This window comes from Plecotus auritus (genome assembly GCF_963455305.1).
Source record: "Plecotus auritus genome assembly, chromosome: 9".
Taxonomy (NCBI): Eukaryota; Metazoa; Chordata; class Mammalia; order Chiroptera; family Vespertilionidae; genus Plecotus; species Plecotus auritus.
This window is the reverse complement of record NC_137783.1, coordinates 58,982,736-58,999,485: the sequence shown is the minus strand read 5'-3', so window position 1 is coordinate 58,999,485 and position 16,750 is coordinate 58,982,736. Positions and strand designations below refer to the sequence as shown.

Sequence of the window (16,750 nt, the reverse complement as noted above, 5' to 3'; positions counted from 1 at the left end):
TTTTCTAATTCAAATATATAAATATACATTTTTAAATTAAAATGAGATAATATACTTTTTTGAAACCTGTTATTCCCTACAAAATATCAAAGTCTTTCCTCTTTAAGAGTTAAAAAACTTAAAATATAAAAGAATTAAGATCTATAAAATTTTATTATTATCCTAGAGTTGACAACCTAATAAAAAATAAAGAAAAATTTGGTAATAAGTCACATATGATTCTCAGATGGGCTCTATTTTCACTAGTTTGATAACTATGTGTGTGTGGGGTGAGAGATATGTCTTGATGAAAATATATGCCACAGAAATTCTGATTTATAGTATTTTTATATTAATAAAATTGACAGATGAACCTACTACCTGTAAGTCACAATTATTTTCTTTCATTTCCATACACCATGGTCACTGAGGAGTTTATGAAGTTCAGGACACGCTACACCTTAGCATGTTCAATATTTTAAGCGGAAGAGGTTTGAGAAAACAGCAGAAGCAAGGTCACTTGAACCTCCCTTCTTCCCTGAAACAGGCTATGAACGCTGTTTCATGTGAGAGGTACCCTCCTTATACCCAAAGGAAAATAGCATCCTTATCTTCAAACACAAAGGGATCCCAAAAAGAATCCTAACAAAGACAAAGGGGCCATGGTGTCTCCCCTAGTTTACTATAATTGCCTCCTATTCCTCAATCCATCCAAGACTGTCTACTCTGCATCAAACCTAGCCTAAAAGTACAGACTTCTATTTCTTTAGGTCTTCCTTTCCTTATGAAGGCTCCCATGTCATGTAAACTTATATAAAATAAATCTGTATGTTTTTCTCCTGTTAATCTGTCTTGGTCAGTTTAATTTTCAGACCCAGTTAATCTTAAGAGATTCAAGGAAAAACTTTTTTCTTCATTAGAGTGTTTATCAGGCTTACATTATATTAAAAAACCAATTCCATTTCATTAGTTTGATGATGACATTTTTCCTTAGATTTTACCCTATTAGTTATTACTATAAATTATAATAGAATGTAAAAGATGAAATCCAAACCCCTAACTTTTATAAGGGTGGCATTAATTTGGGGGGGGGATGGGGAATTACATATATCCTATATAATAAAAGGCTAATATGCAAATCGACCAAATGGCGGAATGACCGTCACTATGACATGCACTGACCACCAGGGGGCAGACGCTCAATGCAGGAGCTGCCCCCTGGTGGTCAGTGTGCTCCCATGGTGGGCTCATGGCTGGTCAGCGCAGCAGTGATGGCTGGGGCCTCTCCCGCCTCTTTGGCAGCGCTAAGGATGTCTGACCCACCTCTTCGGCAGCGGGGAGCGGGCCTAAGCCATCAGTTGGACATCCCCCGAGGGCTCCTGAACTGTGAGAGGGCGCAGGCTGGGCTGAGAGACCCCCCCCATGAGTGCACGAATTTCATGCATTGGGCCTCTAGTATCCTATATAATAAAAGGCTAATATGCAGATTGACCGAATGGCAGAACAACCAGTCACTATGATGTGCACTGACCACCAGGGGGCAGACACTCAACGCAGGAGCTGCTCCCTGGTAGTCAGTGCGCTCCCACGGGGGGATCAGTGCTCAGCCACAAGCCGGGCTCATGGCTGGCGAGCGCAGCAGCAGTGGCAGGAGCCTCTCCTGCCTCCGCGGCAGCGCTAAGGATGTCCAGGGAGCAGGCCTAGGCCCTCAGTTGGACATCCACTGAGGGCTCCTGGACTGCGAGAGGGTGCAGGCCAGGTTGAGGGACCCCCCCCCTCTCGGAGTGCATGAATTTCGTGCACCGGGCCTCATATATATATATAATTGTTGTCAATCCTCACCTGAGGATAATTTTTTCTAATGATTTTTAGAGAGAGAAAGGGAAGTAGGAAGGGGGGGGGGGGAGAGAGAGAGAGAGAGAGAGAGAGAGAGAGAGAGAGAGAGGAAGGAAGACAGAGATAGAGAAACATTGATGTGAGAGAGATACATTGGTTGGTTGCCTCGCGCATTGTGCCTGGACTGGGGCCGGAGATTGAACCTGAAACGCAGGTGTGCCCTTGAGAGGGAATCGAACCTACGACCCTTGGGTGTGCAGGCCAATGTTCTAAGGCACACTGACCAAGGCAACAATAATATATTTTTAAAAACAGTTTAGCTGAGGAAGCACTATTTACTTACAGTGATTTGCTTTTTACCTGGTTTCAATGAGTCCAAATATATTTCAGACTGATACCCTTAAACTTAGAAGGTAATTCAATATATGTTCTGTTATAAAAGTTTAATTTGTATTAACTCATTTAATCCTCACAACCCTATCACTCCCTCCTTTCACAGATGGGAAAACAAGGCACAGAAAGCAGTTAAGTTACCTGCCCAAGGCTAGCAAATGAAGCAATAAAGATTTAAACCCAGGCAGCCTAAATCAATGGTTCAAGCTCTTAACCAGTATGCAATAGTTTTACAATAAATTATATTATAAATCTCTTGTAAAAATTGTATTATAAGTTTGACTTTTCAACTTCTTTTTAGAGGGGGTGTTCCCACTTTCCTAGTCATTTTATTCCAAGGGAGACCACCTTTGAGGATACTACTGAAAAGCTAAAAAAGCATGATCCAGAAACCTCTGGTTTGTCAGTCAGGATTTTAAAACAGAAATCTCAACTGTTGTCAATGATTCTCTCAGTCTAGGAGCCCTCAGGGGATGTCTGACTGAGGGCTTAGGCCTGCTCCCTGCACATTCTCAACTTAGAGCACAGTTCTCAATAAAATTATGAAATTGCTAAAAACGAGGGGCAGGTTTTGTGTTTGTTTTTTTAATATATATATTTTTTTATTTTAGAGAGGAAGGGAGAGGGAGAGAGCAATAGAATCATCGATGATGAGAGAGAATCATTGATTGGCTGCCTCCTGCATGCCCCCTACTGGGGATCAAACCCGCAATCCGGGCATGTGTCTTGACTGAGAATCGAACCATGATTTCCTGGTTCATAGGATGATGCTCAACCACTGAACAATGCCAGCCAGGCAGGTTTTTGTTTTTTTAAGCATCCTTCTAGCTTTTTTAAGCAGGTCTCTCCTTCCAGCCCCAGAAAATTCTCCATTTCACTGTTCCAGTAATCAAAGACATGGCCTATTCTGGCTCTCGGTGATTAACTAAGCCTGACTAAGGGATTTACTGATAATCAAAAGGTTAACTAGAACATATCAGAAACTTGGTAATCAGAAAGCCTCTAACTTCCTGGCACCCATTTAGCCCCTTACTCTTGAAACACCAAGAATCCTCATCTCCTCTTCATCCTTCCTCTATAAGTGAATACACGTTTCTGGTTCTGTGGAGTCTGGGAGACTGATATTAATTATATTCTCTAACTCACTTATGAAGCAACTAAAACAAAACAGGGAACAAAAAGCTAGAAAGGCTACCAAGTTAAATGCTGTCTATCAAAGTTAAGGGGAGTATCTTGATCATATTTAAGGGCAAAATTATCTCACTGACACAACACCTTGCAGATCTCTGCATTTTGACCTATCCCTTCACTCCCAGATGGCAATGTATAAACAAGTGTATTTTCACATTAGAGTCAAATAAATGACGAATGCAGAGGCGATCCTGAGCTGAATTGAAAACAAGCCCTCTGAATGACCTATAAAATCTACATGGAAGTGATGTGAACAAAACATCGGTATTCCTATTACAGACTAATTGAAGAGCTAAGCAGAGCAATCCTCTGTACCCTGACCTGGGCAGAGAACATAGCAGATTGTTACTTTTAGTTCTAGGCACCATATTTTAAGAGGGACCAATGGTCTGGGGCAGTGGTCGGCAAACCACGGTTCACGAGCCACATGCGGCTCTTTGGCCCCTTGAGTGTGGCTCTTCCACAAAATACCATGTGCAGGCACGCACGTACAGTGCGATTGAAACTTCATGGCCCATGCACAGAAGTCGGTTTTCGGCCTGGGTGAGTCTATTTTGAAGAAGTGGCGTTAGAAGAAATTTAAGTTTAAAAAATTTGGCTCTCAAAAGAAATTTCAATCGTTGTACTATTGATATTTGGCTCTGTTGACTAATGAGTTTGCCGACCACTGGTCTGGGGTATGTAAATAGCAGAAATAAAGCATTTAGAATTCGTATTATATGTGAAATAGAAGAAATGAGTAAGGTTTGTATGTACCTGTGTGCATTGTTAGAGGTGTGGTGAGTCAAGAAAGCATTAAGATACATGAAGGAAGGCTGAATGTTAAAGAAAATTAAATTTAGTTATTGTAGCTTTAGAAGAACCAGGAATGGGAAGAGGGGGATTATTGGAAAGACAGACTCTTTCAGTGAATGACAGTATTAGATAATAACACAAGCAGCCGAGTGAGGTGAAGTTGTGAACTTCCCATCACTGAAGCTGCCTAGTCTCCATCTGTCATAGATAGTATAGCGTTGACAATATTTTTAGTAGGCCACTAGACCCGATGATTTCCTGGGATAACTTTAATCTCTAATATGCCATGACTCCAAAATGCTGTTCGTGTTCTCTTTCTTTCTGGCTCAATTTTGTTTTTGTTCTTCTTCAGGTGTTTGGTCTTTTATCCATTTCGCCCTATTAATAATCATCTCAGCCATGCAGTCAGCCTCCTAAAGTAAGTTTCTTTTTCTTTCACCTCGCAAATAAACATGTTTGATGAACGAAGACACCATGGGAGAGCCACCTAAGCAGATGTGCCTTAAGTTAACTCCCTTAAGAGTGAGTCTCTTTCATAACTTATTCCAAACAAAACAATTAAAAATTACAATAAAAATTATTAGCCCTGCTAGTGTGGCTCAGCTGGTTGGAGCATAGTCCCGTGCACCAAAGGGTTGCAGTTTTGATTCCCAGACAGGGCACATACCTAGGTTGTGGGTTTGATCCCTGTCTAAGCAAGTACGGGAGGCAAGAGATCCTCTCTCTCTCTTCCTATCCCTTCCTCCCTCTCAAAAATCAATAAAAACATTTCCTCGAGTGAGGATTAAAAAAAAAATTTTATTAGAATGTGAAAATGAGAAGCACCGGTTAACCAGAATGCACACTCAAAATATGCATTTAGTATGTCTAGTCATATCCTCATGTGCATTGAAAAAGTTAATCCATTCTACTTAAAGTGCTTTGGAGTTTTTCTCTAGACTAGGAAATGTGTTAACTATTCCAGGACACTAAAAAATTTACAAATCTGATGAACTCAGATTAGTTATTATTCTCCTCAGTATTTACAGATAAATAAGAACAAAACAATAAATTAGCAACTTCCACAAAATTTGCCAATAGTACACATGGACAGACAAACCTCAAAATTCTTATCAGGCAAATTCTAGGTAACTACTATTTATATTTTAGCTTAATAAAAATTTTTTTCCCACCCTGGCTGGTTTGGCTCAGTGGATAGAGTGTCGGCCTGCAGACTGAAAGGTCCCAGGTTCAATTCTGGTCAAGGGCATGTACCTCGGCTGCAGGCTCGATCCCCAGGTCCTGGTCATGGCACCTGCACAAGGCAACCAGTCAATGGTTCTCTCTCACATCGATATTTCTCTCTCTCTCTCTGACTCTCCCCCTCCCATCTACTTTCTCTAAAAGACAATGGAAAAATATCCTCGGGTGAGGATTAACAAACAAACAAACAAAAAAATTCTCAATCTTGTTCTCCAGAAAGAAAAGCCATAAAATATAAATACTAACCAAAAAAGGAGAGTATGAAGAAACATTAAATATTGGTATTCCATTTAATATTAGTGTTTTCATGCACAAAACTCCTTACCTCTGAACAGGACTTTGTTTCAGAAGACAAAACTAAGGCAAAATAGTAGAAGAAGTCTAAGGGTTGCAGCTCTCTTTCTAACAATGAGAGCTATCAATGGATTTTGTTAGGTTCTTATAAGAAGAAACTGCCTAGCAAAACAGCAATTAAGAGTTTGGAAAAACATCTTTCCAGGGGCTGTAAAATAAAATCCTCTCATGGTAAAAACAGTTCTTCTAATTCTAAGATTGCAGCATTGTTTTTATCATTACCTTTCCCACTCTGGAAAATCTTCAAGACTCTGTCTCGTAAATGTCACCAACCCAGTAGGTTCTACAAAAGCAATAAAAGAAAAACAAGTTTCAATTTTGAAAAGATTATACATATATTCAGTAAAAGAATGGGCCTAACAATGGCTATAAAACTAGTTTCAGAATACAACAGAAGATTGATTTAAAATAATATTATCCTTACAGTAGGAACTCTTTCTATGAAATAGCATGTCCTCACTAAAACAAAAAACTACACAAACAACAACACAACAGGAGGATGTGAGTGCTGGTACTTTATAGTGACATTTTCTAAACTGCAAACACTTTTAAAGAAATAATTGGGGGGAAAGATGCAAATGGGTGTAGTTTACATAATAAAGACAAAACTGGATTTTAATCTGTAGATGGACTCTTTCTCAAAGAACTTCAACCTATATCTAAAAACTGGTGGATGTATACATATTTATGTTTTATAATGAAAAAAAATGTCTAGGATTAAAAAAAGAAAATTGTTGGCATGCCTTTGGAGGTGACATAGCCAAATCCAGGGCTTAGATGATATGCAATTGCTCTTTTTATAAGGTGCCTTAGGCGGAAGGAGGAATTACTGTGTTCTAAATGATTAGAGAAGAAAGATGACATAGTTTTCAAGTAGCAATACATATAAGATCAAAACACAGTAAATTTTAGAGGATATGATCCTTTTTTGTTAGGTTTATTTTTTATTTTTTAAACAGTAGCAAAAGCAACAAATAAATCAGCCGGCCAAAAGTAATTTGTTTGAGTCGAATCAAAGAATAAACTAAAAAGGCCAGGCCATTTTTGTTTTCTCCTTTTGTTGTTTGTTTTGTTAAGCTCTTAAGCAAAGAGAAATGTCAGGAACTATTAGGGATAATGGTGGTAGAGTTCCAATGAACGCTTAGCAATTGTTTCATTCCTTAGGATGATTCTACATTGCTTTCAGTCACAAGCATTAATAACTCAAAAATCATATGGAGTATTTATATTAAAAAACAGGATTCTGTTAACATGAGTTATAAAATATTCTTTAGATGTCTATCTTTAAGAAAAAATGGATAGCATATTTAAAACTCACAAGAAGTCAAACAATTCAAATACTAAAGAAGTAATTCTATTAATAGAAAACTAATGTTAGTATTATCAGTCACAAACATCAGTCAGTAAGAGAAATAAGAACATTAAATGTCCTTCATATATACTAGGAGAGACCAAAAGAAATTCATAAATGAACACTACTGGCAAAGCAAAAGAAAATGCATATAAACATGGTTCTTAAGATATCTATACTAATAAAAGGGTAATATACTAATTAGACCAGACGTCTTCCGGGTGTCCTTCTGAACAAAGCCACAGTGGCAGGGGCCGAGGCAGAGGCGGTTAGGGGTGATCAGGTCAGCAGGGGAGAGCAGTTAGGGGAGGGCAGTTAGGGGCAATCAGGCCAGCAGGGGAGGGCAGTTAGGGTGCGGTCAGGCTGGCAGGGGAGCAGTTAGGGGGTGATCAGGCCAGCAGGGGAGCGGTTAGGGGCAATCAGGCTGGCAGGTGAGTGATTAGGGGCAATCAGGCAAGCAGGCAGCGTGGTTAGGGGCAATCAGGCAGGCCAGCAGTTAGAGGCCAGTGGTCCCAGATTGCAAGAGGGATGTCCGACTGCCGGTTTAGGCCCGATCCCACAGGAATCCCTGTGGGATCGGGCCTAAACCGGCAGCCAGACATCCCCTGAGGGATCCCGAAGTGCGAGAGGGTGCAGTCTGGACTAAAGGATCCCCCTCCCCCGTACACAAATTTCATACACTGGGCCTCTACTAATTAATAACAAAAACACCTTGAGAGCATGCCTATTACCTTTCTTCCATAAAAAGGCACCTTTCATGCCAGAATAAGTTATTTTGGTTGATTAAATGTTTTCCTTAATAAATCAAAATATATACTGCATATGAATCATTAATTTTTAAATACTCCACCTATAAGATACTTTATTTAAAACTATATTGAAAATAATTTAATTCAGAAAGCCCTTTAAAATCTTTCAGTCTCAAGATCCTCATTTCAAATACTGATGTTTGGCAACACTCAAAAATTGGTCCTGATGGAATTGTATTTTATCAATTCTAAAAGCACATTTTTTCATGTATTAAATTTCTGAAAATGAAATACATCTTTTATAGTCCAAGGTATCTAGCCATCGCATTTGGTCTGGATTAAAGTCAAACCTTTGCAGAGAAGATGTGCATCTGCTTCTGCCATCATCTAAGAGCGCCACCAACCTGAGATCAGTCTGAAGTAAGCCCTCTGTTGCAGGCTTTTGTGGATCACACTGGTAATATGACTTTGGACCCCAAACTTGGATTACATTCTCAGAGGATATTTTTTCCCCTCTCTACCCAGTGCCAACGTTGACAGTGGTTTGCTTACTGTCCCTTTTGTGCACAGCCAGCTTAACATCTCATGTATCCTTAGACTAAGGGTGTAGACTTTTGGTGTGCCAGCTTTGTCAGAGAGGTCTCCAACGATTCCCCACCCTGAGTGTTTTTTCCTTCTTAGTGATACATAACATAATGGCACTTCCTACCATCTATAATATCCTAGATTTGATGAAATATATGGTACTTTAAATACATTTCTTTTTCCATCTTTTTAAAAAGAATCTTTTCTCCTTAAATGTAAAAGCACTTCAGTACAGCAAAGACAGACACGAAGGGCAAACGGGTGGGTTTGTAAATTAATTGTTTTAAACCTCAAATGAACAGGACTGCTGCTGTCGCTTGGGCCCTCCAGAGCCACTGGCTGCAAAGGTTCGACCTCCAGCTGGTATCTCCTAATGACCCTGTGGATGAGCTCACTGCAGCGATGGGGCAGGGCCCCTGAGCAGTAACAGTGGACAATGAGCCCCTTGCCATCCCAGCGGTGCCAACCTGGGTCTCCTCTGACTGGCTGGTGGGAGGTGGACCCTGTCCATCGATGTATTGATGTGGATGTAGGCTATTCAAGCTGTGTCCTCTCCGGTCACATGGACATGTGGGTTCAGGATGATGGCATGAATGCACCTGCTGTTCTTGGACAGGAGATTCTCAAAGCAAAACTTCCTCCATGAGGTTACCAAGGCCTTCGGGCTCAAAGGAAGTGAGTCCTGAATTACAAATCTTTGTGTAGGCCTCAAAATCTCCATTGTTGATGGCCTCAATCAGTTGTTCTGTGATTTGAATGATCTCGTGTTTTCCCACATTGAGATCCTTATCTTCAGTGGTGGTGTTGCAGCTCCCTGTGGAGTCCTTGATCCCATCTGTAATGTTACGCACCCTAGTGGTTTGTGGCGCCTTGTCACCGCCACCCGACCTCAATAGGCTTTAGGCAGCTGAAAAGTTCTTGGAGACAAGTATGGTCGTGGGATGCCACCCTTCAGTTTCCTCCGGGCACTGGACTTAAGCGAGCACTCCGCAGTCTCCTGATGACATATCATGGATACCACCGTGGACTGTTAGCAGACCCATGGATGCTTGAGAGCCTGGTCAGCTGTGATATGTTTTGCAGGGTTGTGGTCAGCATCTGGTTGATCAGTTCTTGGCTTCCGGGGTCACTGTCCCACTCTGGATGGGAAATCATAGGCTCCAGCCTTGATCTGCTGATATAGCTTCGGTTGATCCTGAAAGAGAGGCTATCCCACCAGCAGAATATACAAGATGACTCCACAGGCTCTGAAATCCACTGGTTTTCCATATGGATCTTTCCTCAAGATTTCAGGGCACAGCCCTAGCCTGTTTGCTCAGTGGATGGAATTTCGGTCCACAGACTGAAGGGTCATGGGTTCAATTCCAGTCAAGGGCACATACCTCGGTTGCAGGCTCGATCCCCAGCCCTGGTCAGGGCACATGTGAGAGGCAACCAATCAATGTGTTTCACATTGATGTTTCTCTCTCTGTGTCTCTTCCCCTCCCTTCCACACTCTCTAAAAATCAATGGAAAAAATATCCTCAGGTGAGGATAAACAACTAAAAAGACTTCAGGAGACAAGTAAGCGGAGGTCCCAGCAAAACCAAAGTAAGCCTGCTGCTCTCCCTGTACTTAAGATGGCTAGGCCAAAATCAGCCAGCTGCCCACAGCACCCTTGCTTTTACACACCAGCAGCAGGTTCTCGGGCTTCTGGTCCCAGTGGACAATGTCACGCTGGTGGATGTAGTTAACGCTCTCCAGAATCTGATGTACACAGTGGCTGGCATCAGCTTCATCATAGGATTCTTTGGATATGATGTTTACAAACAACTCTCCACCAGTAACAAGGTCAAACACAAGGTAGTGAAACCCTTTTTCTGAAATAATGTGATGGGAATGCACAATGGATGTCTCAAAAGTCAATATATCCAGGCCTCACGTTCTAGTTTCTGGTGATCCCAGGCAGAGCAACTTTTTGGTATTGATTTTTGCTGCATACTCCTGCATGGAGGTTTTCTTCACACACCTGCGGACCACAGGAAGCACCTTTGCTGAGCTCCTTGAAGAGCTGGTAATATCGATGAGTGTAGCCCATGCTGACACTGGTGCACAGTCACCATCACCCCACCAAGGGGGCAAGAGGAGAATACCTAAATACATTCCTATAGTTTCTATTCAGTAGACTCTACAACTTCTATATAAGGTAATTATTAAATTGCAAACTTCTTTTATTCCACTTAGTATTTCCTCCTTAAGCCTGTAGCTTTACATCCTGAAAACCTATAGCATGTTTCTCTATATTTCTACAAAGAACTACATTACCATATATAGTGAAAAAGCCAGAACATAAAATGTCTAATTACAACTTATTTTTTCAGTGTTACTAATTTCTAACCCTTAGGATGGTTTATAAATTTCTAGTTGAAAAACAACAACAATACACAAAACTTGAGCCTGGCCAATGTGGCTCAGTGGTTGAGCACTGACCTATGAACCAGGAGGTCATGGTTCGATTCCTGGTCAGGGCACATGCCCTGGTTGTGGGCTAGATCCACAGTAGGTGGCGTGCAGGAGGCAGCCAATTAATGCTTCTCTCTCATCATTCATGCATCCATCTCTCTTTCTCTCCTTTCCTCTCTAAAATCAATAAAAATATATTTAAAGAAAAAAACTAAACATTGTTTTTTTTTCCTCAAATTATTCAAAATCCTAAAATGTAGAAAGGCAAGTTAGCTTTTATACAGGAGACATAGAGAAGCCTAGAGAAGATAAACATGATTTGACTCCAAGGACAGAAAAGTAAACACTGAATTACTTAGGTATAATAATGAAATTCATTCTATTTAGATTCAGAATAGCAAAAAGGTACTCATTTTTCTAACGAGTTATTACAAATTTTAATTTGGTGTTATGTATCATAACCTGAATGAGCCTTCATTTTCCTTAATATTTCATTCTGTACCAAGCACAAAACTAAAAATTGATAAGCTAAGAAATAAATAAACCTGTCAAAGAAGCATATAAAAATTTTCCCTTAAATTCCCAAATCCTAACAATTGATTCCTTAAAAAAAGGGGGGGGGGCGGACAATGTCCAATAGCAATACACTGGGGGTGGGAGGGGTGAGGGGAGGTGCCAATTAAATATACTATAATGTGAGATACTTACAAAAGGAAAAAAATGACCTTAAAATTATTCAATGATATGTTTCAAGACAATCCCACAACCTGGATGACCAGAACTGAAAAGAATTCATTACTCATTTCACTTGACCAGAGTTGACTTGCCCTACTTAGCAAAAGCAAGCTTTTGAGAAGTTCTGGTTTGCTCTAAAACCAACTTGCAAGAAAAGCCACCCACTGGTAAAAGGTAATATTTATTAAGCATGTAACTTCATTTAATATTTACAACTAGCCTATGAGATAACTATCATCATTCTATTAAGATGAAGAAATTGAGGCTTAGAGATGTTAATAAACTGTCTGTAGCTACCCAGTTCCTAGGACAGAAGTGGCAATAGCAATCTATAGCCCCTGATTATTAAGAGCACTTGTTAAATATTTCCTACCACTGTCTTAGGTGCTGCAATTAGCCTCTGGGAAAACAAGATGATTGAGGTTCAACAGAGGAAGACAGATATGTGAACACTAGTGAAACACTGCTTTATAAGAACTCTACAAAGGGTTTAAAGGGGACACAAAAGAGAGGGACCTGTAGGAAGACAATGAATTGCTTGACTTCTACAAATAAACCAATTATAAAAGTCAATGCTTCTTTAAATAAAGAACACCAAAAAATGCATTTCCTGGTCAACATACTTCCTTTTGTAAGTATTAATTTGATTTTATTCATGAAAACACATTATGGTATGTTACGCTGCTCTAATTTTAGAATATATAAGACCCCCACACACTCATGGCACACATTTATGTATATACACATGTGTATAAAATCTAGATTATAATAAATTATTTGGTTTGGGCAGGAAGGTGCATTTTGAAGACAAAAATGTTCTTGATCTGAATTGTCCCCCAACAATGATAAAAATTATAGTTAAGAATGAAAGGAATTTACTTTTCTCTGTGACTCTTCTAAAGTAGCAGAAGAGCGTTTTAAGCTTCTCTGGTTTTCTTGAGGAACGTCCTTCAAACAACCTGAAAGAGACCAAAAATAAAGATTCACAAAGAACTAAATCTATATTACTACCAACTAATAAAAGAAGTAATTCTTTCAGAAAGCAATTCTGTAATAATAGAGAACTGAAAACTGTTTGGATCCAAATAGCATCCAGAAAGGACTGAAAGCAACTAGAACCAGGCTTCTTAAAAGTTGTTCATGTCGTATGGTACTCTAACAACTCGTCTCTCCAGTCTATCTTCCTCCAGGGAGAAGGTACCACCTGGTGCCCTAAAGTCAATTAAGCCAGTGAATTAATGCTTGGTTATTTTCCCAATGGCAAATACTATTTGTAATTCACAATATTACTAGAAGTTAAATGATTGAACAAAAACAGTATCTGAAAAAAAACTGCAAATGATTGTTTGTGTTGGGGAGGCGAGAACAATGAGGACAATGACATGCAATATAACAAGATGTTAGAGGAATGACCAATCCTTGGTAATTAAACAAATATACTCTTTGCGTGGTAACCTGTTAAATAGCGCTATCCCTCCACCATCTGGTTTCCAGCAACCTAGACTTGTACTACTTTAGTTTTCTTTGAAATGATGTGGCATTGTTATTGGTAACACATTATGCAATTTATCCCTAGGGAAAGAAAAGGAGGGCTTTAGAAGCATTTGACTTAAGTAGTTCACTAAAAGATTTCAATCACAAAAGCATGCTTTTAGGCACAAGATCTACTTTTCCAAAAGCACTGAGAAATTCTGTGGCTATAAATGAGGAGGTATTATTCATCTGCCTCTAGTCATATACCCTGGCTTTAAAACCAGAAACACTTCAAGTAAAAGTTCACTTTAACAAGCGTCAAAATGGATAAAAATTTTCATCAGAAAAGCACGTTTATATAACTATGCAGAAAGGAAAAAGTTAATTTCATGAGAAAATCCTATTGAGCAAGTAAAATGAATTAGAAAAAGGGAAGGAAATACAGATTTCAAATGACCTGTTTTCAGTGATCTGAAATTCTGTATTCAGAGTCAATTCTGAGAAAACAATTTATCTGAATACTTATCTCCTAAAAAGAATACTAATATTAGAAAGCATTTTAACCAAATTTAAAATCTAACTGATTTTTAAAAAGAATTGTGCCTATGTAATAATTTTTATTCACCTAACTTATTTTTCTAAAATGTTTATTACAAATATTCTTAAAAATCCAGCTGCCTGTTCCCCTCCCCCACCCCCCAAAAAAGGGATATTTGACAGTGCAGGTTTCAGCTTGGTTTATTCTGCAGTGTCAACCAGAAAAGCTTGTTTAAGTCAAAATGATGGTCAGAATGAAGAATAAGCCACTTGGCACTTTAATTAAACATCCTATATGAAATAAATATGATTTACTAAATGAATACCTTGGGATCCATTGCAAAATCCTTTTCTAGGTTTACTACTTAGTAGAGGAAAGCAGTATTAATATAAAGGCATCCACCACCTTTTCTCAGAGATGAATTGAGGCACTATACAATTCAATTAAGGAGGGAAAAGTTCCTCTTCTACAGAACTGTTGCACTATGAGAAGAAAATGGCTGTTGAACTTAAGAAATAATTTCCCAAAACATAAAAAGTATCCCTAATTTCTACATGTCGTCAGCTATATGTAAAATCACATAAAATTTCACAACCATGATGACAAATTATTAACCTTAGGAGCCTCTTGGGACTACAGATTTATTAACCAAAGGATATGACTTCCCTGGAAGATCATGTGGTTATTACCACCAACTACAAATGAGTGCAACTGTTTTTTTTTGCAGGTCTAAACCTTAGAGGTACAAATCAAGCAGAACCTCAGTGTATTCTGATTATTCATTGTGTGTGTTTCAAAGCCTGATTTCAAATCACTATGTAACTAAATATGCTTTGCCATCTTCCTGATGGAGCAAGGACATGTGTGGGGGTTGGAAGAGCAGAGGAAAGGGGGAGGTGGAAAGAAAGTCTGGGAAGATGAAGCAGGTTTAAAACCCTTATGCCAATTCTCAGACTTCACTGCTGTGAATTTTTATAGCACTACTAGAGGCCGGGTGCACGAAATTCATGCACGGAGGGGGGGTGTGTGTCCCTCAGCCCAGCCTGCACCCTCTCCAATCTGGGACCCCTCAAGGGATGTCCGACTGCCCGTTTAAGCCCGATCCAGGTAGAATCGGGCCTAAACAGGCAGTCGGACATCCCTCTCACAATCCAGGAATCCTGGCTCCCAACTGTTTGCCTGCTTGCCTTCCTGATTGCCCCTAACCGCTTCTGCCTGCCAGCCTGATAATCCCCTAACCACTCCCGACAGCCTGATTGATGCCTAACTGCTCCCCTGCCAGCCTGATTGCCCCTAACTGCCCTCCCCCTGAAGGCCTGGTCACCTCTAACTGCCCTCCCCTGAAGGTCTGGTCAATCCCAACTGCCCTCCCCTGCAAGGCCTGGTCACCCCCAACTTTCCTCCTCTGCCAGCCTGGTCACCCCTAACTGCCCTCCCCTGCAGGCTTGATCGCCCCCAACTGCCCTTCCTTGTAGGCCTAGTCCCTCCCAACTGCCCTCCCCTGCTGGCCTGATTGCCCACAACTGCCCTCCCTTGCAGACCTGGTCCCTCCCAACTGCCCTCACTGCTGGCCATCTTGTTGCATCCATCTTGTGTCCACATGGGGGAAGCCATCTTTGACCACATGGAGGCAGCCATCTTGTGTGTTGGAATGATGGTCAATTTGCATATTACTCTTTTATTAGGTAGGATAGAGACCTGATGCACAGGAGGGGGCCAGCTAGTTTGCCCTGAAGGGTGTCCTGGATCAGGGTGGGGGTTCCCTTGGGGCATGGGGCAGCCTGGGTGAGGGGCCTGTGGTGGTTTGCAAGCTGGCCATGCCCCCCGGCAATCCAATCGGAGGCCCTGGTATCTGGGATTTATTTATCTTCTATAACTGAAACTTCGTAGCCTGGAGCAGAGCCAAGCCTCCTGCTCGGTCCATGGCCACAGCCATTTTTGTTGGGATTTATTTATCTTCTATAATTGAAACTTTGTAGCGGAGGGCAAGGCAGGCCAGGGCTGCAGAAGCTTGGCTTCCTCCATCGCTGGGGGCAACTCATGCCTCCTGCTCTCTCCAGCTCTGTGGCTGCCGCCATTTTTGTTGGGATTTACTTATCTTCTATAATTGAAACTTTGTAGCCTTGAGTGTAGGTCTGGGCCGGCCAGGGCGGCAGGGAAGCTTGGCTTCCTCCATTGGCAGGGAAACCCAAGCCTCCTGCTTGCTGCAGCTCCGTGGCCGCAGCCATCTTGGTTGGGTTAATCTGCATACTCGCTCCTGACTGGCTGGTGGGCGTGGCTTGTGGGTGTAGCGGAGGTACGGTCAATTTGCATTTTATGCTTTTATTAGATAGGATGCATAGCCACCCAGATAAAATGAATTATCCTGTTATGGAAGCAAGTGAAAAATAACATATAAACATAGGCAAACAGCATTAGTGAAAGTTATCAGAAGAGTGATGTATTATCTGAGGAACAGTTCTGGGGAGAGAGAAGGAAGACAAAAGAACCGAGGATGGAGCCAGAAAAAGGAGAGAGATAGAAAGATACTAGTACAGCAGGGAAGACTAGAGGGAAGAAATGGATAGACAGAAATGGGGCTGGAGACCAAGGGAGAGGCTGAGAAACAGAAACTCACATGCAAAGACACTCAGAGAGACAAACACAGAAAGAGAGACAAGAGACTGGAGGCAATTAGACTTCTCATACTAATCAAGCACCATCCAATTTTTTTTTTTTTTTTTACTTCCCAACACCAATTTTTTTTTTTTTTTAATTTAGATTTCCAGGTCTTGAGTATGAATATTTGAAGGCATATTTTGAGTCAGCAGGCATGCATGTAAACATGAACATAAACTATGCCATGATAACCCCTCTGCATATAGGGAAGACATTTTGGCATTTAACTGAATAATTACAGATTATTAAAGAAAGCAAACAGAAAAAGTTAGTCAGGCAACCTCACTTTTGTTCTAAAAATACTTTTTATTTTCAAGGGAGTAAGTCAATCAGAATTGATACTTACTAACTGGTATTTTTCTTTCCATACACATAAATAGAAACGTCTATAATAATAAAGAGCTAATATGCTAATTAGACCAAATGGTG

At 40.6% G+C, this 16,750-nt stretch overlaps 1 protein-coding gene and 1 pseudogene across 4 annotated transcripts in view; both read right to left on the bottom strand.

The window, feature by feature from the left end:
• Nucleotides 1–16,750, bottom strand: part of PARG (poly(ADP-ribose) glycohydrolase) — a 204,568-nt gene that overhangs the window by 55,682 nt on the left and 132,136 nt on the right. For all 3 annotated transcript variants that reach the window (XM_080687384.1, XM_080687383.1, XM_080687382.1), the window contains 2 exons: nt 12,532–12,611; nt 6,013–6,073 (listed from right to left, as the gene is read on the bottom strand). In XM_080687384.1, the coding sequence (XP_080543510.1) occupies nt 6,013–6,073; nt 12,532–12,611 (141 nt within the window). The remainder of the gene's footprint in view (nt 1–6,012; nt 6,074–12,531; nt 12,612–16,750) is intronic.
• Nucleotides 8,665–10,552, bottom strand: LOC308257726 (calcium/calmodulin-dependent protein kinase type II subunit gamma-like; annotated as a pseudogene). Its single transcript has 3 exons — nt 10,037–10,552; nt 9,424–9,782; nt 8,665–9,289 (listed from the first exon to the last, which is right to left on the bottom strand). The product of its transcript is annotated as a calcium/calmodulin-dependent protein kinase type II subunit gamma-like (transcript).